The sequence below is a fragment of the Amblyomma maculatum genome, chromosome 2, assembly GCF_055883805.1.
Source record: "Amblyomma maculatum isolate TAMU_Amacu chromosome 2, ASM5588380v1, whole genome shotgun sequence".
NCBI lineage: Eukaryota > Metazoa > Arthropoda > Arachnida > Ixodida > Ixodidae > Amblyomma > Amblyomma maculatum.
The window spans coordinates 48,888,562-48,910,243 of record NC_139345.1 but is presented as its reverse complement, the minus strand read 5'-3'; the positions used below and the strand labels follow the sequence as shown (position 1 = coordinate 48,910,243).

The 21,682-nt window shown below is 46.4% G+C and overlaps 1 protein-coding gene across 3 annotated transcripts in view; it reads left to right on the top strand.

Moving 5' to 3' along the window:
- GckIII (Germinal centre kinase III) overlaps positions 1 to 20,174 on the top strand; it is a 124,476-nt gene extending 104,302 nt beyond the window's left edge. For all 3 annotated transcript variants that reach the window (XM_084594077.1, XM_084594076.1, XM_084594078.1), the window contains exons 3-8: positions 4,902 to 5,087; positions 7,504 to 7,649; positions 8,044 to 8,266; positions 9,201 to 9,539; positions 10,496 to 10,692; positions 17,490 to 20,174. In XM_084594077.1, the coding sequence (XP_084450203.1) occupies positions 4,902 to 5,087; positions 7,504 to 7,649; positions 8,044 to 8,266; positions 9,201 to 9,539; positions 10,496 to 10,692; positions 17,490 to 17,502 (1,104 nt within the window). In that variant the 3' untranslated portion in view covers positions 17,503 to 20,174. The remainder of the gene's footprint in view (positions 1 to 4,901; positions 5,088 to 7,503; positions 7,650 to 8,043; positions 8,267 to 9,200; positions 9,540 to 10,495; positions 10,693 to 17,489) is intronic.
- Positions 20,175 to 21,682: the final 1,508 nt, after the last annotated feature.

The window sequence follows — 21,682 nt, the reverse complement described above, 5'->3', positions numbered from 1 at the left end:
GGTGCTAATATAATAGCCTTGCTGCGCTGCAGTAAATAAAAACCAAAAACGAATCACGATAGTATAATGCTCTGCGGAGTATATGCGCGGGATATTGGGCTCTGAGAGCATGCGGCTGTACTACGTATATAGTACAGGGATCGGCAACGCTTGACGATGCTGTGCCGCGCTTTGTGGCAGTAGCCTCGAGGAGATGGCGCGAAACCTTGCCTTTCTCCTCCTCGTGGCGTTTCGCTCGGATGATTAGGGTCGTTCGGCAACATTAACGAGAGCAGACGTGCCTGCGAGTCGTGTTCTGGATTGCATGCCGTGAGAAAGAAAGGTTGGCGTTTAAAAAGGGACTTGCGCAAACGATAAGTGAACGCTGCGTGACCCTGTACTGATTTGCCGGATTGGAACCGCTCGTGGCTGCACTTTCTGCCAATTGCACACGGTAACGAGCAGTGTAATATAGCTATAGCAGCAAGGGCTGCTGTTGCAGTGTGTGTACGCCTGCTCCAATTTGTATGTGCGCTCGCAAACTCTCTATCCGGGGACAGCGGGGAGGCTGAACTGTTCGAAGTTTGATTTGCTAACTCTGTTATACTGCTTGGAGGAGGACTACGTTGCATTGGGGGATGAGGGTACCGCGAAGGAACAGCATACCAGCCTTGCCAGGCACGTTATTTTATTATTTTCTGCCTCAATTATCTTCGCCACATCGCGGGCACCGAGCAAAGGGCCTTTCACACGAAACGCTGCCCAAACCACTGCGGGGGTCTATGCCGATTGCGTTCGTGGGATTCGGTGGCGGCTAACTATGCGGATGTATAGCGCGGGCGGAAAGATAGCGACAAGTTGGTCTCTCCAGATACCTGCTTTGGAAGCTGCAGTTACCTAAATGAAGCATATACAAAGACTGAGGGCAGAGGCAACATACTAGGCTATTTTACTAAACTGGATCTTGTTCGCAGTTGACCCGAAGTTCATTGTTGAGTAAAAGCGATTCCCCACAATAGGTTCAGTCCATGTTGGGTGTGCGTCGTGCGGCACTCTTGAGGCACTCCTGACGTGCACTCTTGAGTTTGAGCCTGCGCTGTGTCTTATCTTTCTGCTTTCGCCCACTTTCGTTAGTAGGAATTAATGGGATTACGAAGGATCTTTTCCTCCTCAGTAGGCGCGCACTATGTGTATAATTTTGTTATTGGAATATGCATGTCAACAATTCGTTCCTCCGCTCACTTTGCCACGCTGGGGTGTGTCTTAGCATGGTTTCCGGGGTGAGTGGGCGAGCAAGAGGTTCGCTGTGGCACGGCATGCTTCCTGTATTCGAAAAACCTGCCCCAGTTGCAGGTCCAACTTTCCTGGACTTCATTATTAACTTGAGGCAGCTGTGAAATATTGCATGATAGTTATGAACATGTTAATTTAAAGGGTCTAATCTTGCGACGCGTTGCAAAACTTCATGGGGGGGCACTTTGGATCACTAAACTGCGACGAGGCGAAAGCCTCTTATCGCACGGTGGTCTGAAGCTTTCCACTACGGCACCTCTTTCTCTCTCTTTTCACACCCAGCTTCTCGATGACGCGATAGCGTAAGCTTACCAGCCAACATATAAAGCCCCACTTTAACCGTGCCGTATGAACGTGCCTGTGGGGCCTAGGGATAACGTGAATGCAAGGGTTTTGGCAGGCTGATTGTGATATCCCCCTCCCATATGAAAGAAACCCGAGTTGGCAGCTCCTGCCAAACGTAATGTCAGGATGCCCTACGTCCAGTTGGTGCTCGGCCATGTCAGCTGCCAGCTACCGCCTCCCACGTAACGAAAGCGTTACGGACGGACAGATGGGTACAATCCGCGAGCATGAGCCATTAAAGACAAACGCCTTAAAATCTTACGTTCTTTTTTTTTTTTTTTTTTTTTCGCTCATACCGAATTAGGACGACCAAAGAAAACTAGTGGGGTACGTTTTTGAAGGTAGGTGTAATTAATATACACGCGTTCCTTGCATTTATCGACCGCGACTTAGCTTAGGGTCGCCGTATTAGAGGACTCCGGAAATGTTTACCGCCCGAGTTCCTTTAACGGTGCACTGACATGACAGTACACGGGCGCCTTCCTTTTCGCCTTCATTGATAAGCGGCCATCGTGGCGGAATTTGCAGTGTTACGATATGCAAAAAAAAAAAAGAAAAAAAAAAGAAATGCATACATAAACAGCCTTACAAATTTCTGTATATGTGGGCTTTGGAGACTTCCTGCCGTCCGAGAGTTGCATTCGGGCGCCATCCCCGGCGGCTTGGCTGAAGACTTCCCCCACGTTGGTGTCTCGGGCGACAGGAATGTATCCGTGTCGAGGTCGCCTGAGCCGTCGGAACGCGTGCCCGCTCTCTCGCGCATTCATTTCGCCCGCCTTTGTTTGCAGCGCCAGTCTTGCTACGCTCCCCCTCCCGTGCGATGACGTTTGGGTGGTCGGGGCGACGCGGGCAGGTGGGCGCTGCCGCCAGCTCATCTTCGCGTAAGCCGACCTTCGCTTTCCAGCCCTACTGCCATCTGCCGTCGGTGGGAGAAAGCGACCGCAGAAGAAAGAAAACAAGTGACACATTTTATGTGCCCCAGGTGTGCGCCAGCATCCTGCAGTACCGAGTGGGAGGGAGCGCGCGTAGGGCGATATATTTTTGAGTATTTTCATTCTGAATTTTCATAGCCAGTTTTACTAATGCATTTGGGAAACTTCACCTGGGTTTGTAGTAGTCTGGTAGCCTTCTCTCCTGGGCAGCATCCAGCCTCATGTGCTTTTGTGTCCAGAATAGGAGGGAAGGGGGGGGGGGGGGCTTTAGGCAGCTTTCCCCTCCCTGCAGAACTCCGCCGCGGTGGTGCAGTGGTTAGGACGCTTGACTGCTGTGCCCGAGGATGGGGATCGAATCCCTGCCGCGGCGGCCGCTTTTCGATGAAAGAGATAAGCGAGGCGCCCACGAGCTGTGCGGTTAAGAAACCCAGGTGGTAGCAATTTCCAGAGCCTTCCACTATGGCATCTCATAGCCTGAGTCACTACCGGAGTTAAACCAATCGCATAAACCAAACCTCTCTGAAGACCCTTAGGAGCAGACACCTGCACAGGTGGTTTTTTGGGAATGATGTATCCTGCAATAAAAACTGCTATTTGTTCTCCCTCTTTCCCTCCCTTCCTCCTTCCTGCAATCCGTGCCAGGTCATAGGTTCTTTCAATTCATTCCCACTGCATGAACTTCTTTAACTGAGTGCTGCATTTCTGCATTTGTTTCAGCTGTGCATTGCGACACCGGCATCCTCTTGATGTCGTTTGCTTAGAATATATATATATATACAGGTGCCATGCAGGTCTATTTCAGGAAAAAGTTAAAAAAACAGTGAGCCTCCTCGATGCTCAGTGCTGAAATCATGCAGCAGACGCCTTAGAGACAGGCAGTGACTTGTGTGATGGCGGCTTACGAGTTTTGATGAATAATGAAAAAACTCAAGTTATTCCACTTGTTGACAAGTTATCCTTGAACCAAGTTTCACGAGCGTAAGCCATCGACCCCATAGTCGCTGCCGCCGCTTCAAATCTTGGCTCGCTTGCGCTCGGCGACGGGCTAGTCTGGCTGTAGTCCCTAATCTGGCTTCTTCTTATTCGATGGTCTCGGCAGGCGCGGCTGCGGTCTCTGTGTGAGGCTTTATTTTTATTACTTAGTTATTTATTGCCTAACATTGCGCTCGCAGACCTCGCTCGCCCAGGCGGCTTTTACCTATAGGTTGAATGAAGGAGCAGAAGGAACGTTCACTGTACAGCGCAGCTAGGTGTGTGCGTTGCAGTTGGAACTTGATGACGATGTTTGCTCCATACCGCAATAGTTCAAGGTTAAATGCTGGTAGCCAGATTAACTTCAGGTTTGCTTTTAGAACGTAAGCTGTACTGCCCTCATGCCACACATATGTATGCAGCATGATGCACACTGACAATTCAGTCGTGTTCACTCGAAGAAAGCGTGCATTTCCTGCCAGCTGCCGCGATTTGCACACACACCAAGGCTGCTTCTTTGCAACACATAATGCTATGCTTGAAAATGGTCCACATGATTCTGGATACTTGTAGCCGTTGATGTGGGCAGCACACGTTTAACTGCAGTTGGCAATGCCTAGACTAGCAGACTGTTAGGCCTACTCTTGAACTGCCATATGGAACTGTTGCAGCAAGTGAAGTCAAAATGGAAAGGACCTGACATTTCCCTGGTGTATATTGCTGAAAATGACATATGTGCTGCATGAGGTGTTCCCTTTGTCACAACTTCTGTTACACTTACAGAAGCAAATATAAAGAAACAAGTGGATATGCTATTGTAACACATTGATTGGGGCAATGCTGTGTCAGGGCAGTGGTGTTTCTTTTACTTTTGTACCCCATACCTCTGTAACTAGGCTAAATGGCTCAGTATTAGTGAATAAATAAATTGCAAATTTTGCCAGGGACAAGCAGTCACAATTAAAGAAATCGAACTAAGGGAATTTAATGGCAGCGTCACTTTAGTTATCCCAGAGAAAGGGAACGATAGCAGGTCAGCCACACACCTTACTTTCGATTTGGTACCATCATTGTACAGCGATATTTCACGTTTATTTTTTATTTATTTTTTATTGTAAGCAACACGTCGGCATTACTTCATTTAGGGTGTAAAACTTTTTTTAATATCAGTCTTTTGGGATGCTTTTTGTCTCCACAGTTGTAATGAGTTTAGTCAAAGATGATGTTCTGAACGGAAGCTGGTATTTGATGAAGCTATAATTATTGGCCGGGAGTATTTAGTTAGGCAATGTACCCAAACATCTGTGAGGACATGTTCATCCTTTCGTTGTGAAGTTTACGCTTCCAGTCTTGAAACTGGGCCCCTCTTGTCATACGCAGGCGGACATTTGGAGCCTGGGCATCACTGCCATCGAGCTGGCGAAGGGCGAGCCACCAAATTCTGACCTGCATCCAATGCGGGTGCTATTCCTTATCCCCAAGAACAACCCGCCCCAGCTGACGGGCAACTACAGCAAGCAGTTCAAGGAGTTTGTCGAAGCCTGCCTCAACAAAGACCCAGAAAATGTGAGCACCCACTATTGTCTTGGCGTATTTATTTCATTTAACAATTCTATTATGTAATGACCAATGCTGTCATCTTTGAGTATGCATTGCATCACATATGCATACATTAGTATGCATGTATACATCACTCATGTCTAGGAAGGCTGAATATAGAGGCTCCTTTTCCGCCTTAGCTATTTCGGTACATTGAGTAGGCACGAAATCACTATTGCTAGTCTCCTATACCATTTCTGAACCCATTCTGAAGTTCTCCCAGTATTTTATTACTCTGTCCATGTTTGCATTTCTAATTTAAGTATCTGCATTGCCAGTCTGTATGTAAATGAAGTTATTGTGGTCAGTCTGAAGGATGTTATGCCGGTCCTGTGCCCTTTCCCTTCAAATCCATTCTACTGTGTTGCCAGCTGTTCGGAATTTGCTTGTTGGAAATGACTGTTTTGCGGCTGGTAGTAGCGACCTGTGATGGTGCTCGTTCCCGGCTGGGCACATTGGGTTTCATGCTGCACCAGAAATAGTATAGTTTATTTGTATGCAAACCAGTCCTGCTGTAGGGAACTCAAGGTGCACCCTGTTTCCCCTCCTCATTCACGCTCACTTCCTCGGACGATCAGTAGATAGCGCGAGAGCAACTTCCGATAATAATACCAGGGATGTGTGCTCGTCACAGAATCTGAAGCTATACACGTCCTTGCAGATTTGCTGCAAGTCATTCGCGCTGCACTCCACTGTAGAAGGCAGGATGGAGCACCATTTTGTTCTTGACCTCTGCTTGCATTGTATCCCAGATATATCGAACCCGAGTATTTCGAATTATTGTATACATAGAACTATCAGGATATTCCCTTGATCAGTGTTATTCGTGTTTATCGAACTCCCGCTCAGCGGATGTTCAATATATCGAACTGTGCACCGAGCCCCTGCAAGGGCCAGTTAAAATTCTCCTAACAGCTCCCCCACAATCACTTTTTGCGCATGGAGCCAGGTCGGTTTGTGCGGCCCTTGACGCATGCTAGCAGCACTGACGCTGTAAAACCGCCTGATGACACAAGGCTCAGTTCACTTGAAGGTGACCTTCGGTTTCAAGCACTTTTTTTTTTAAATCGCAACACTGCTGTCACGAGGGGAAGCAGGTGTTCGGTGCTACGGTTGCCGCACGATGAAACAAGCCTAGCTGACAGAAGATTCGACTCACATGGCCGGCTTCACCGCTGAAATCAATTTTAACCCAAACTGATTGAGCTGCTATTGCGTTTATAGTTCACCGGTAGCAGAATTTGACGTTTATGACATCTGACGGCCTTTCCCAAAGCACCGTCTACTGACGCTTTGATGCGAGCGCCAACTCCAAAGGCACTTGTGTCGCTTGGGCGAGACGAGACGGGAGCACGCACACTAGCGCCCACAGAGCAGAATGTGACAACGTGACGGTGTACCCAGTGGGCTCTACTTATCGACGCCTGGCGGGAGGTGACGTTCGGCGCACAAGTGCGCGTGCATGCGTGCGCCTCGCCGGCGAGCAGCACTTGAGGTACGCCGTTAGTGTGGGAGCAGCAAAGTCACGCTTCTGGGTTATAGAGAAGCTCATTTGTTGGTATATTTTATGTATCGAATTATGGATATATCGAGCTATTTCGCGATCCCCCTCATGTTCGATACATCCGGGATCGACTATATTTTAAGTTGTACGTGCGCCGCGACGTTATTCTGCGGCGGAAAAAAAAAAAGGTCTCTTAGATGTCTCGTAAGAGGAGAATGGCGAAAGCCTGCCCTTCCTCTCCTATCATTTGCCTCTTATCGTCGTTTGTTGCAGTGCTACTTATAATTGGTTTACAGGCAAGGAAAGGCGCGATATCTGTCACACTTTCTCCGGCAAATGTGTTTGGCAGGTACACCATTGCTCCTGTCGCTTGGCGTTCCTTGGTGCACATTCAAATGTGGCATTGCAGATGGCAGGAACGCTAGACAAGAACTAATCTCTTGGAATCTCGCAGAATATGACAGATCTCGCACACAAATCTCGTGCACGGGATTTTGTCTTCCGCCGTACGAAGTGGAGGGTATGCGCAGCATGTTCTTGCTATGAAACATTTTGCAGGGCCTGATGTTTTTTGTTTTTGTCTTCAGTTAATTTGAACATTTTTTGCGATCCCAATTACTTTCAGTCACCAAGGTCTTGCTCTTACTATATACTTCCTTTGTTTTATAAATTGCTAAAGGAAAATATATTCAGTGGTTAGGAAATGACAAATTATTTCGATAATTTCTTTGTTCTTAGCTCAGAAACCGTTGCTCGTGCAAAAGGAAACGGCTAATGCAATCTTGTGATTACAGCACATGGGTAAAAATGATAACTAACAAAATATTTTGCTGTGCTAGAATCACCTGCGTTATAGCAAAGCACTTCCTCTTTCTGCAGCGACCGACAGCGAAGGAACTGCTAAGGTTTCCATTCATTCGAAAGGCAAAGAAGACCTCTTATTTAATGGACCTAATAGAGAAGTACAAGCGGTGGAAAGCAGCTGGTGGTGGCCAAAGTGACAGCGACTCCGAGACATCTGACTCGTGAGTAAACCCTTCCTCTTGAATCTATGCTAGCATGTGCAGGCTTTTACACAACAAAATTTCAGAGTAACTATGCCAAAAAGTGGTGTCCTACGTGTAGAACAATATGCATGTATTGGTTAGTGTGAAAAATGTGCCTGAAGAGTAGCAGTATGCATCACAAGAAAGAGGACAAAGTGTTGCTGAAATGACATAGCTTGCTGTCGTCTGTCACCTGCTGGCAGGATGAAAGGGGTTATTTTACAAAATGATATTCTAACATCATTCTCAGTGATGTGCCTTTGTGGCAAATTTTTCCTCCCTTGTTGCTATTCCTAGTGTGCTGCCATTTGTGAAATGCTGCTTTGAAAATGCCTGCATCTCCCTAATGTTAACTCCCTCCCACCATGTACAGGGACGAGTCCAAGATGAACGATACGTGGAAGAGCCTGCGCTGGGATCTGGGAACAGTCAAGGCCCCGCCGGGATCACTCGACCTGCGTGGCTCCCCTCCCGATAATTACCGGCCAAAAGGTGGACGCCTGAACGGCGAGAGCTCCCCAACGGGAGTTGGCGTCGTGCCCACTTCGGATGTCATCTACACCCGCACCCCTGAGCCCAAGCTGGCCTCGTCACCTGTGAGGGTCTTAGCACTTGTTTTCTGTGTGTGCTTCTTCTCGTTTTGTGGCTGTTGATCCTTTTTTTTTAGATTCAGCAGCGTCAGTGTGCCTCCGCTGTGAGCTTATCCATGCAGGCAAATCCAAAGAGACTTAATTATGACCTATTTTCTTTGCTATTATACTTTGTCTGAGCATGCTTGTGTCATATTTCTTGATTGCCTTTTTCAGCAGAGGGTATGTATCAAATGAAGGTGGTCAGCTGGCATAACATGCAGCAACTAGTGTATTGTATGTTTTGAAGCAAGCCCATACTCTAGCACAAAAGTAATTGTCATTTTTGTTTGTCACTTTGCCAACCTAATGTCGTTGTCGCTGTGCGCTGTCACATGCCAGACATAGTAATTTGCAAATGATGGCATTTTCAGTGGCCACTTATAATGGCAAAAATGCCATGCAAGAAAAACTGGTACTGTATACATCATTCAGGTGATGTATTGCAAATATTATGGACAAGGAACTAAGGAACCAAAGGCTGTGTCTATAGGGAATGAAATTGTAGAAGGTGGGATGCTTGCCTGCTTCTGGCTTCTAACTGTTCACTATTGAGTTCGTTGGATCTTCTCCTCAGGCAGCATCCTCAGCACGAACATAAGCACACGTCAGTTTCTTTAGGAAAGTTAATGACAGAAGTCATTTTCTTTGAGTATATGTAAATTTTACCCTGCTTGAAATTAAATGAATAAACACTTGTAGTTAGTTCCGTTTCGTAAGGGTGGTTCTAATGTGATGCATGGCAAGTGTATTGAGCCAGATGCAAATTGAGGTAACTGTCTTGCTCATTTAATTCCGTCACAATTTAGAGCAGTGTCATCATTAAATCATGCCAATTTGTTTGTGGCCACGCCTGCGTGCACTGTAATAAATTGCCGGCACACCCCTCGCTTGTTCCCAGACGCGGCCTTCCAGCATGGCTCCTGTGCCGCCATCGTCATCGCCGTATCGGTCTTCGTACAACCGCGACCAGGGTGATGTGTCCCCGGATGGGGACAGCTCGCCACCGCTGGCCAGCAGCCCCAGCAAGGAGCTGCGCAACCACGCGGTGTCACCCGAGCCCTCGTCGCACAGCCGCAGCAGCAACAGCAGCAGTGGGGGCATTGGTGGAAGGGACTCCTCTTCTTCCCTAGGGAGCTTGCAGTCGCCACCAGCATCGCCCACCAAATCCGCCTCACCTGCTTCACCACGAGGTGGTGATGGAAGTGGGGGCAGTGCCATCGAGCCTCTTTTGAATGAGGTGGGCAGTTTTTTCCTTCTTTTCTTTTCCCAGTAGAAGCATAGAGTGGCTTGTGCCAACCAAAGTTGCGAAAGATGCGGGTGCTGTTGACAGAGTTGTTGCACTCACTCCTGTCGCTACTGCAGAGCTGTTTGCATTTTCGTAGCACTGGCAGAGATCTGTTTTAAATTCTTTTTTGGTCATCCCGGGTTTCCTTAGAGATGTGGCCATCTATTGAGAAGTTTAGGGGACCACTGTGTTTTTGTTACTCATGTATGCTTATATCTCGGCCATTGTGAACACTCAGTGGTGGCTAATAGAGCTTGTTGCACAGAGGGGGAAAAAAAAAAAAAAAAAAAGGGAAGAAGGAGCATGCTTCATGTACTGATCTAACATGATCTAACGGCTTACATTAGATCATGCTTACTGGTGATGAAGCACTGCTTCTGAAATTCATGTGACTTAATATCTAAGCGAATAAAATTACTGTATTTTGCAGCCATGGAATCTGTGACTGTAACACTTTCTCTGGGGGCCTGCATGTGAATGGTTGTCCTTTTAGTATTAGTACTAATTTTTATTTTCTAAGTAGTATTTCCAGGAAGTAGAGCCACCTGTCTTCTGTCCTGGTTGCAATTATGAATATGGTTAACCACGCTGTTGGCAGTTACTTGTGTACACTTGCTTTTATGAGCCCCGGCCTTACATAGCCAATTTCTGTTTGAGTGTGACTCTACAAGGGTCTCAGTGGCATTGGAATTGGCCAACAAACGATCACAAATGTAGGTACCTAGGTGTTCATGCTGAGCACATATGTTTAGAAGACTTGTGGATGCATGGAACAGGAGTTGCATGTTTCATTTCTTATGGATTCTGCTCAACGCAGCCACTTCTGTTTTAAAAGGTATATGTACGGCTGTTTAACATTTGCCTGGTTTAATGTGGCAGCCCGTTAACATGCATTTGTGACCATGCAGGCACAGAGGAGGCATAAGAACAGCCACCGCAACTCTGGTGGAGAGCTGACAGAAGCGGTGGACGAGCTGCGGGACGCATTTGAGCGTGCCGAGCGAGCCTGCCCCGGCATCTGCGACGTCTTCCTCTGCGAGATGCTGCATAGGCTGGCACCTGGCTTGAGCCTGCACCGGATACAGGATGCCCTGCAGCGGCTAAGGTAGCCTTGCTACACCCTCTGTAGACAGGGTAACAATGGCAGCAGCGAAATCTGGGTACTTTGCAAAGTGATGGACCCATAGACAAGTGTCATGTTTGTAAACAAAGATGACGCTTCGATCAGCAGCGGTGTGGGTGTGTAGGCAAAAATGCACTCTGCCTACACTGCGCCAAGCGCCTCCGAAACCAACTCGTGAATGCAAATATTTCGAAGCGTGCGCGTCCCTTGTGCTAAGAAATATTTTTGTTATGCCTGGAGAGTAGTTCTATTCTCCACTTATTCTGCATATTGCTTAGATAAAATTACAAGGCAGAGTGCTCTATGAGCTTACTTTTCCGAGGCATTAACAGCGCGGATAAGGCAGGGGACTGCAATTATGCTGATTAAATGAAATGAAAACGAAAAAGCGCAAGTTATGAAAAATATTGTTTACATTCATCAACTTCCGGGCCTATTGCTATTGCATGCAAGGAGGAGGGCGATGCCACGAACTACTGAAAGCATCTTTTTCATATGAAGAATTTTTTAAGAGGCTTTTTACATTTCCAAGCACTTCATTCTAGAGAACAAAAAAATTGCTGTCTACTTGATTCATGAAATTTCTTTGAATAAGAAGCGCTCGACCTCTTTGTTTTTTGTAGCTTTGCATAGTGCACTGCCAACTTGTTTCATTCTGCTGGATGAATGGACGTTTGAGGCACCATGCAGTGAAGGTCATTCAAGGCTAATGCATGCATGAAGCATGCATGCCTTTATGGGTTTGTAGAAGAGGTACAAGAGGTATGGGTTCCTGGCGAAAATTACACTCTCTCTGCTGAGCTATCTTATGGTGTCCTCGGCAGACGGCACTTGTAGAGTTTTTTTGTTCACTCCTGCATAGCCTCTGAGACTCTTATGTCTCGGAGGCTATCCTACGTTCCTACAAATGGTGTGTAGAGCTAGTGCTAACTAGAGACGCCGGCGCATACTGCGAATGGTGCTATTGTGGTGGTGTTGGCAGTGTTGGTTTGCCAAGCACTACAACAGTGCTCCACGAGTGCTGTCAGCTGAAGACACCATTGCTTCATACTTCTAAATTTTTATTCCAGTATGTATTGTCATATTCTGCTTTAACATGGAAATTTGAGCTAGTTGGTTCATCTTCATCACTTTTACCAGCGCTGCGACAGGAGACGGGGAACAAGAAGAGACGAAAGGACAATCGCTTATTTTGCATTCCTAGTACTCTATTTCACTTTGAGACTTTATACTCTGTGTAGCATAAATGCTATTCTTATTTTCATTGATCAAAGTGTGCATGTGTGGTACATTTTGTGTCCTTGTCAGTTTCTATATGAATGACTATATTCCGTAAGAAAATTCAAATAATTTGGCAAATAACACTATGATTTTTATTGAGATCCTAGCGATGCTTATAGCTCTCTACGACAGATGATGAGAGTAACTTGTTGAAGCTCACGGAATGAAAATGTAGAAAAGCACCCTGCTACTTCCCAAATCCAGTGCTGTTTCGATCGTTATAACATCACCCTTAGTGGCTCGGTATGACCGCTCCAGGCCACTGGCAACAGCTTTTGTCTCATTTCTGCATGTTCAGGCGCTCGGGCTGCAGTGCAGGCGAATGGGTTCTGACAGTGGCGTCCCTGCGCTTAAGGGGGGACACTGGTCTTAAAGCTATTTTCCTTAAATCTGAGCCAATTAAAATGAAATTGCACCATCTTGCTCAGTTTTTTGTGCAGATTTCAAATATGCCTTTATTTTTTTTCCACATTAATTAGCACCAAAGTTAGGCAATATTAATTACTCATTAATTAATACCTCAGTAGAGAGAGAATGGCAAAGTAAAAATTAAATTTTTATGCGTGGCTACATAGTCTAATCAGTAGAGAATGCAATGTTCAAAGCAGTTTTTCCATTTTATCTATCTGTGTAATTTAATGGAACACTGAACATCTACATTCAAGATGTGCTTGTGAAGCATTCAAAAGTTTGCATAATCATTAATTTTTGAAGCCCGATAGAGTAATTCTGCCTTGAACATTGCTACACCTGCACCTTCAGCTTCCTTTAGCAAAAAAAAATTACACCTCTATCTGCTCTAGATGCAGAGATATCAATGTCCCAAACCTGATGGGCATCCAAAATTAGCAATTTGAGAAAAATGAGAAAAACCCAAATGGGCCACAATTTATTAATATTCACGATAATATGTGCATATTTACATTCCCTGAGGGCTAATAAGCGCCAGGCATGTAGTCTGAGTGCTGCTTGTGGGTGGAGTGCCGCTTTTTCAGTGCCTGGTGCACACTTGCAGAAGAGGCACGTTTGCGTGTAGACTCGACAGTTCGTCGCCTGTCCTTCTCAGCCATCCTCTTCCTGGTATTGAGGCCAGGGTTGACGTCTAGCTCCCTCAATATTTGTGAGGATGATTGAAGGTTGCCCGCATTGAACCGGACAACAGCCTCTGCAACAGCTGATTGAACAGCAAATAATGATGCATGGCGTTCCTTTGGTGCCAGTGACCATATTAGCGAGTGCAAACTCTCGTTGCTATTTTGAGTTTTGCCACGTTGGCAACGCTCCAGCAGCTTTGGCTCTGCCAAGCGCTGGTAGATTGGCAGTAGTGCCTTGCACACATGTGGTGGCAAACTATATCTATGCTTGGGAGTGGGCTCTCCCTTTGCTGCGGCAGCATTTTGGCGGCACCACGAGTTTGGGCCTGTCGGGCACAGGCTGTGGTTCGACACGTCATCATTTGAGGTAATGTGATGATATGTGGCCATCACTGCCTGCTGCATTGCTTGGACATCTCCGGCGTGAGACTTCAGAGCCCAGCTGTAATATGAAGTCAACTTATTCACAAGGTCGCCCGTGAGCTTACCTTTGCCACTGAGGCTCTGTTTTCCCTCGCTTTGTGCTTTGCAATCACATTGCGCAGGGCCGTGCCCATGCGCTTCTGAACGTGGTTTATACAGTCTTCTTTCATTACTTTTATGAAGCCGTACACATCAGCCTCCTGCAGTGCCAGAAATGAGCGGCTGTCTCCATCAGACAGCACAGTAGTGTATCGAAGGCCATGCTTCTGCAAGGACCTTTGAAACAAAACAAGTGCAGCCTGCACTTCCATCTCGCCAGATTTTTTTTCGGTGTTTTTTTGACACCTGTGGCTGGCCTTCCACACGTGATACGATGGGTCGCGTTCCGCAGGCCGGCGCTCGCACCCCGCACAAAAGTTGCTCAACACAACATAGTCAACTACCAGTCCGGTGAACAGTTCAATCACTGCGCCCACACCAATGTGCGATGAATGTCCCCGGGTCATCCACGAACCGTCAAAAGAGACAGCGATGTTTCCAGGATGATCGAGGTGCAACTCTTGGTAGAGCTCCCGAACGGAACGGGCACTGTCCATCATCACTTTTTCGGCTGCGCGTGTAGTCGCGGGCGTCAGCTTATTTTTCAAATAACCTTGCCAGGTTTTATTATGGAGCCCCCTATGAGAAATATTCATTATTGCAAACACATCGTTCAGCGCGGTTTGCCGATATCCTGTAGCTTGCATTGCCCGTGCAGCAAGAATATTTACAGTAAATGGACTTATTTTTTGACTGCCTTGGGCTTGCGGCGAACTCCACGCTGCTGAAATGCCACCGCAGTTCACGCACGTGAGAGTGAGCTTCACAGCTAGACCGTATTCACGACCTCCTTTTGAAACTTTAACGCCCTCCCCACCACAAACCTTGCACTTGACAGCCATCAACATTTCGTTGAAACATTCCAAATCCACAACAGTGAACGCGGTATCGTCCAGACCGCTGTCCGTATCTCGAAGCGGGCGGTCGTCACAGTCGTTGACGAAATCCAATTTCCTCTTGGTCGCTGCGGCCGAATCCAATTCTTGAAGCTTTTCTTGAGCTTTTGTTTCCAATTCTCGCAAGTCTGAAGGCTGAAGCATCGTAGTGTCGCAGCGTACGCGGCCGCTGCGTGTAGCTGTAGCTGTCACCGTCGCCGAGCTCGTTAGGCCTACTTGGCCTACTTCGACATCCGCTGACACTCCTTCAACTGCTGCTGGCTCTTGCACGTTCTTGGAGCGTTCCGATGACACATGACGCGTAGGAAGGTTGTTAACGCGCCTATTTCTCTTCTTTTGGCCGAACTTGTGGCGCGAGTGAAATTTGCTGGGTGGCATCGCTGCGCGTCGGTCTCTCGCCTCTCAACAAAATGGCGCCGGGGACGCGTCCGCTCACCCGCCGCGGCAAGCCTAGCAGACGATGCGTGCGGGAATCCGCCAATGGAACAGCTCGTTTCAGTCACGTGCGCGTATTAGCGAATCGGACCCCGCGGTTTTTTCGTTGTTTACGCTTCTTTTTCTCGGTGGCCATTCCGGGCAAGCAAGCAAGAGTGGCGGGAAATTGAAGCCTAGAGAGGCCTCTTTCAAACGAGCCCAAGATGGCTGTGATCGGCGCAGTGAAACGAGAGTTCGAAGGAGTAGAAAATGTACCGTTTTTATCGTCTGCTGACGCGAAAAATCAGGTGACGCGATGATTTAAATTCAGTAACACGCAAAAATATTGCTGTCCGGGAGACAAAAATTTGTAGACTTGAAGATTAATAGCTGTAGTTTGCAAAAATGCCATTTTCAAAAATTTGATTTTTGGGTCATTTTTTGGTCCCAAAGACCCGTGTCTCCCCTTAACTTGAGCTAGATCATACGCAAATGGAATAGCCCGTCAAAATGCGGGCTTTTGTTCTTGCTCTATTCGTAGTAACCACCAGCATCAAGCGCCGCAAATGAACTGATAAAGTTTCAATTAGAAGTGCAATGCACACGAGCCGCGAGGGAGATCTGTGGCCGAAAGGTCCTCTTGTCACACTCCATGCTGCTGGCCTTCGCTTTCATCTCTGTCTGACTGTGAGAAACTTGTGAAAACGGTGCCGTTTTCTTTCTTGTGCCTTGTGGCACTCAACTCCGCCACAAGTTGCCGAAATATGTGGAATGGTGCTCGAAAACACAGCAAGTGCCGCACGTCCATAGCAGACAGCCTGAGCTTTTGCCTACACCATGAAAGTTGCAGTCGCCAGCACCGCCGCATCTCCACAGACGTCATGGGCTAACACTTGTCTGTACTGAGCAAATAATTATGTACATTATCCAAGAGAGAGGAGAGGCCTCTTTGTTGAAGGGCTTAGAAATTTAGTGATGTATGAAAAGTGGTTGCGCTTTTCTTGCTGTTTTGAAAATAGGACCAGCAAGGAAAGAAAAGAAAGAAAACAAATGGAGGAGAATAATGCAGTGATTGTCACAAAATTTCCTAGTGATGATTACGAAGTAGGGAAACTTCTTTTGAAAGCTGGTAAAGGGATCGAGCTTCAGCGTATCGACTCTGTTACTAATTGCTATATTGTGAAGAAAAAAAATAAAAGCAAGAAAGTATGGGAATTTGGTAGACAGGAGGAGAGCTGTGTTCAGTGGCAATGCTTCACATGCATGAGAAAGAGGAATGAATTGTATTATGATTTGCGTGAGTTCTGAGGCATTCATAGACTGAAGAAGAATATAAGGGGCACCTAATGTCCACCTCTAAGGGTGTGGTGTGGCAGCAGTAATAGTTCTCGTCTGTAGCTCCTCTGGTAGTTAGCGTGCATGTACTTCTCTACTTGCTGTATCACTGATTTCATCATTTGTGCCCGTATTATCTCACACCTACTCATTGGCATACAATCGCCAGCTACCACATTATGTGAAAGACGGCGCAGCACATATAAAGTGAAGCGCCGCTCATCCAATCTGTAAGATCGTGCCTGCATGGCCTCAGGGAAGTGTGGCTTGACTCGGGACCTAAGGGTCCCCGTTTGATTCCCCTCACCTTCCCATCTCAATTGGGATACTCCATTTGGCAGCCCGTGCCAATGCAGTCACATCATGTGGTCTTGTGAGGTGTCAGCCAGAGGCATGTTAGTGATTTTTCACGCACGTCATCAACGCCAACGTCGAACTTTTTGAAGAATGGGACCTGAATGCTGTTGCGTTAAAAGCCAAAGTTTAGACACTACCAAATGACAGAAGAGCCGCTATGAAATCAAGATGGCTTCTAGTTTTAATTTTTTTTTTTCATCAGCTTTTCACACTAGCGAGCTGCACTTTGGCTACACTTTAGGGAAGGCAACTTTATGGATAGAAATTGCATTCCCACACATTTAAAAAATCCTTGTTTGCATCGTTTTACTTTTGGTACTCGATTATCAGTTTTTTTTATTTATGCTTCTGTTACCTCACAAATACTCATTAGCATGCAGTTGTAAGATACCCCATTATGTGAAAGACTACTCAATATAAAAATAATCACTTCCACCAAGTTGTGCAAAAGTGCATGCATGGCCTAGGTGCAGCATGTCCAACTCTAGATCCATATTTCCTGGACGGCTTGATTCCAGTCTCACCTTCCCATCTCTGGGGCAAAGCTCGAGTTGGCAGTGCCTGCCAGCTAGGCTATGTCATGCGGTCTCCTGACATCACACAACCCGGTGACCTGTCCGTGCATGGCCATGTTACCTGCCAACTGCCACATGCCAGAGACATCATGTCTGCAATTTTTCGCTCACAGCGCCAGTACTAAATATAGATTTTCCGATATGCGCAACCTGTTAGTTGTTTTGTAGTAACTTAATAGAAGGCTTTTTCCATTATTTTTGTGGTTTTCATGCACATATGCCTGTGTTCATGCTGCTTAAGCCGCCTACGCATTAGCAAGAGATGGAAATTTATGTGGACTTCCTTCTCCCTTGTTTTTGCCCAGGGAAAGTGCATAATAATTCCTCACACCTGGCCAGCCGAGGCAGGGACTCTCCCAAACCATGTAGCGGCCACCACTACTTGCCACAGCAGCCGCTATGCACCTCCTTCCAACAGGAATGCCACCAGCAGTGGTGACTGCCTGCAGCAGGTGCCAACAGACCGGTGACTGAGGCTGAAAAAGCATCCAGTTCTCTCTTCCTCAGGATGCAAGGCAGCCCATGCTGGCTGCCGCCTTGCTTCCTTCAAAGTGATGTGTGTAGAGCCATCGTGCACTTGAGTGAGGAGCGGCCAACAACTAACTGATTGGGAACGGAGTCGCACAGAAGTGATGCAGCAGAAGAATGCAATTTCTACATAGAGCAGAGTTCCAATAACCCTAGGCCCATTCCAGCCTGCAGGCTATGACTGCAGGCACGTGTAGGGCGAAGAGGAAAGAACAGCGAGAGAAAGGAAAAGAAGAAGCGAGAGGTGGGCTCACATAGGCCATCAGCAGCAAGGGTGACCGTTCTTGTTGGTGTCCCCCTGCTGTTTTGCCTTGAAGTTGCCGCAAAACCTCGTGAGGCATTGTGATGCCAGAGGGACCTTGTCGCCTGCGACAGCAGCGATTTCTGTGCTAGTGCCACTGTTTGGCCTCTTTCACTCACGTGTGAAAAAGCAGTAGTTGCCAGTGCTGCGTTTGCCTACGCTGGGCTGCACTCTTTGGGACGAGCCGAGCCTTGACATGCTAGTGGGGCAGGGTTTTTTTTTTTCCCCGTTTTCCTACCCTACCCACCTTCTGTTGGGGCACTTAGCTCTTCCCGTCGCCAATGGATTCTCTAGTGTGTGCATGTAACAACAGAATGGCCCTTGTTTCTGTTAATTATGTACATTAAGCCAGTCAGCACAGCTTGTTTTGCTGCAACATTCTTTGGGACAGCAGCAGCACGTGTCACCAAGCAAGCAACAGTTGTCATTCTAGTGCGAAGGAAAAGAAGTGGGGAATACTGCTGCTGGACACTGTCATCAACGTCTTTCCTTCCTGCTGCTGTGAGGACTGCAGTGGCCTTCCACCAGCTGTACAACTTCATCACGACAGCAGTACTATGGCCTGCCTGCAAGCCAACAACTAGTGTACTTCAGAGTGTGTGCACCCGCCATTTTTTGTGCTGAGAGTAGTGTTCCAGTGAGGTGATAGGCATAGTGTGAACTGTGAAAGAAAAGAAATGAGAAAAAAACAAACAAACTAACGGACCTATGAAATGGTCATGCAAACGCACATTGTTTGCATCCCTTTCTGTGCACATGGACAAATAAGCACACATTCAAAATGACCCCATGTGTGATTCTTGCTTGAGAGCCACCTTCTGTCATGTACAAGTCTTCCTTTCCAACAGAAGCAGCATGTTTTTTTCCCGAACATTTTGCTTTCCCTGCTTTTCTGTTTTTTCTCTTTGTTGTGGCAACGCGTGCAGGGTGTGCTGTGTTGTGCACACCCGAGTGCTTTCTTTCTTTTTTTTTTCCTGTTTACCACTGTAGGAGGCTATGTGCTGCTGCCCTCTGCACAAACTGCGCACTCCTCCAGAGCATACATTTGCTCCCCTTGCTTCCTTGTACAGCCCTCCAAGTAACCAGGGCACACCCTCTCACTGAAGTGTACTTAAGAGTGGCTAACAGGACAGACAGGTGTGGCGTATGGGATGCAAGACTCAGAATTCAAAAAGAGCTTAAGGTGCATGTTTCTTTCCTTCTGTCTTTCCCTGTTTACCATTTTAAAAAAAGCTGAAGCTCACTCCTGTCGGAACAGAAATAAACATAGGAGAGGTCTTGTTTGCAGCCTCTTGTAAGTTGCAGCCATTTTTCTGCATCCCCTTGTTGCCTGGCTCGGTAGAAATCACCCTAGAGACTTAATAAGCCACAACATTCTCGTGGCACCTACTTCCCGCAGTGACATATCATACTTGTTGAAGGCGATCATCATGCTCTAGTTGTTTGTACAGCATCGAGAATAATAGAAGGGATTATTTTTTTGTAAGGTAAATGTTGTGAGAGTGAGTCGTGGAAGAAAAAAAAAGCCTCCAGCGTTACCACCCAAGGTTGTACAGTTTCCCGGCACCTCCAGCCTCTTTCTGCCCTTTCTTTACTTCCGCCTGCCCTGTGGTCATTTTTGGAAGGCTTTGCAGCACGTGTTACGTGACGAAAGACTTGTCTCACGCACACCTTGCTACACCGTCTGCTTGGTAGTGATGCAAAGCTGCTGGCAGCCTATGTCGCAAATTGTTGAGTCTGGGAAATACCTACTGTTCTCAGAATTGCCCTCAAAAATGCATTGTGGGACCAGCAGGTTGTTTTGATTCTTATACACAAGTGAAAGTAATATACATCCAGTGATATCATTTTTCTGTGCAAGTGGCAAATGTCGCTCATCTAGTGAGAATTCTACTTATACACTGTGCAAATATCACACACACTTGATTAATGCATTGTCAAATTACACCTTTTGTGTTTGTGTAAGTTATTCTTTCTTGCAATGTGGCGTTTGAATAGCACAAATCCAAGAAGACCGCAGACAAGGCCAGCAGGAAGTTTCCTGTGGTATTGTTTCTGACGGCTCAGCTTGTAGCTTTGCGTCACTACTTCTGATGCATGTGCAAATGCTTCCATTTCACCCTGTTTGCCAAACTGGTTGAAAAAGAAAAAAAAAAACAAATATTGGTTGTGTATGCTACGTTGGAGGCATTTTTATACTGTTGAACCCTGCAAATAAATAAATTTAGACATCAGCTTCAATCAGATTGATTCCCTGAGCACCTCGTTATGTGCTGAGTCACCTTTTCACATTCATACCCGTTGACCACATGCAGACTTGTCCAGTGTTATCATATATAATAGTATTCAAGATGAGGATTACCCTCTTAATGCATGTACCTTCACACTGAGTACCTAGAGCCTAGAGAGCCTCCTATTTTTACCTCAAAAAGTTTCAATATTGTTCATATACACAGCATATAGTAAAGATATAAAAGATTGCTATTCTCCACACAATATTTTCAACAAGCGAGCGGGGCCAGTGATGAGAAGAAATTTATTTAATGCCCAAAATCGAGGCCACTTCAACTTTTTGAGGCAGAGGGAGAAAGATCAAGGTTGTGCTGGCTTTTTGCATGGTGCACTTTGAAATGTTTGCCGTATAGAAGGTAGCACTGTGCGTGCAGCCTGTGAGTAAGTTGTAGAGCTGCGTGGTTGAAGTTAGAAACGTGTCGTTCACTGTTAAATTGCCGCACGGGTAAAGAAAGATGCTTCCCTTCCCTGTGAACTGTTTGCTGCAAGTGTAAAAATTTGTTTCTGCATTTTGCACAGTGAGCTTGGCTTCTGTCTTTGGGTATAGGTCAAGTGTGTTGCAACCTCCCTTTCTAGCCCTGTGTTTGACGTTTTGCTTCTTGTGGTCTGTAGGAAGTGTAAATTAAGTTCTAATATTGTGAAAAGAGATCTTTGACCTGTACCAGATTCCCTAGGGACTCTGAATGTATTTAGAAGCTGAGAAAAGGAAAGCTGCTATTCCTTGCTGCCCCCCCCCCCTCCCCCCTTCTCCCCTTGCTGTTTTTTTGCAGTGCACTGTCAACAGGAAGGTGTAAATACAAAGTGTGAGATATTGACAATAAATTTTTGAGCAACAGATGTGTATGTTTTATTTTTCTTCACGAGTAGCTTCCTCCCTGTTTCTCACAGTGCTTACTTTCAGGCAGTAGGTGCTCAAGTTTTGAAATTGGTTAGTATTCTGTTCTTCGCTCGAAATTTTTTTATCCTAGAATACCGTTCAGATTAAAATGGATCCTGTTGTCACTTTTTATTTTTGGGCTCCAGCATATGCACGATCTGCTATGAAGTACTGCACCGAAAGAAAGGTGTGTTGTGCAGCTTTCATACATAATTGGGAATCTCCTCCTAATGTCACCATTGTAGGGTGGGACCAGTGCTCTTTGGCTGGGACAGCTGTAGATGTGGTATATGTGCTTCAAATTCTTCATACTAAAATAAAGTTTTTTCCTCCTCCTTTGTATTGAATTGTGCTTATGCAACCATAGGATGCTGGGAAGGCATTTAAACTGTGACTATGACCTCGCAGCAGTTGAGTCTGGGGTCCACTCTGGTCTGAATGATGTGCACACTAGCTATAATGGTTTTGTTAGCCACTGATTACACTACCTGCCACGTGTT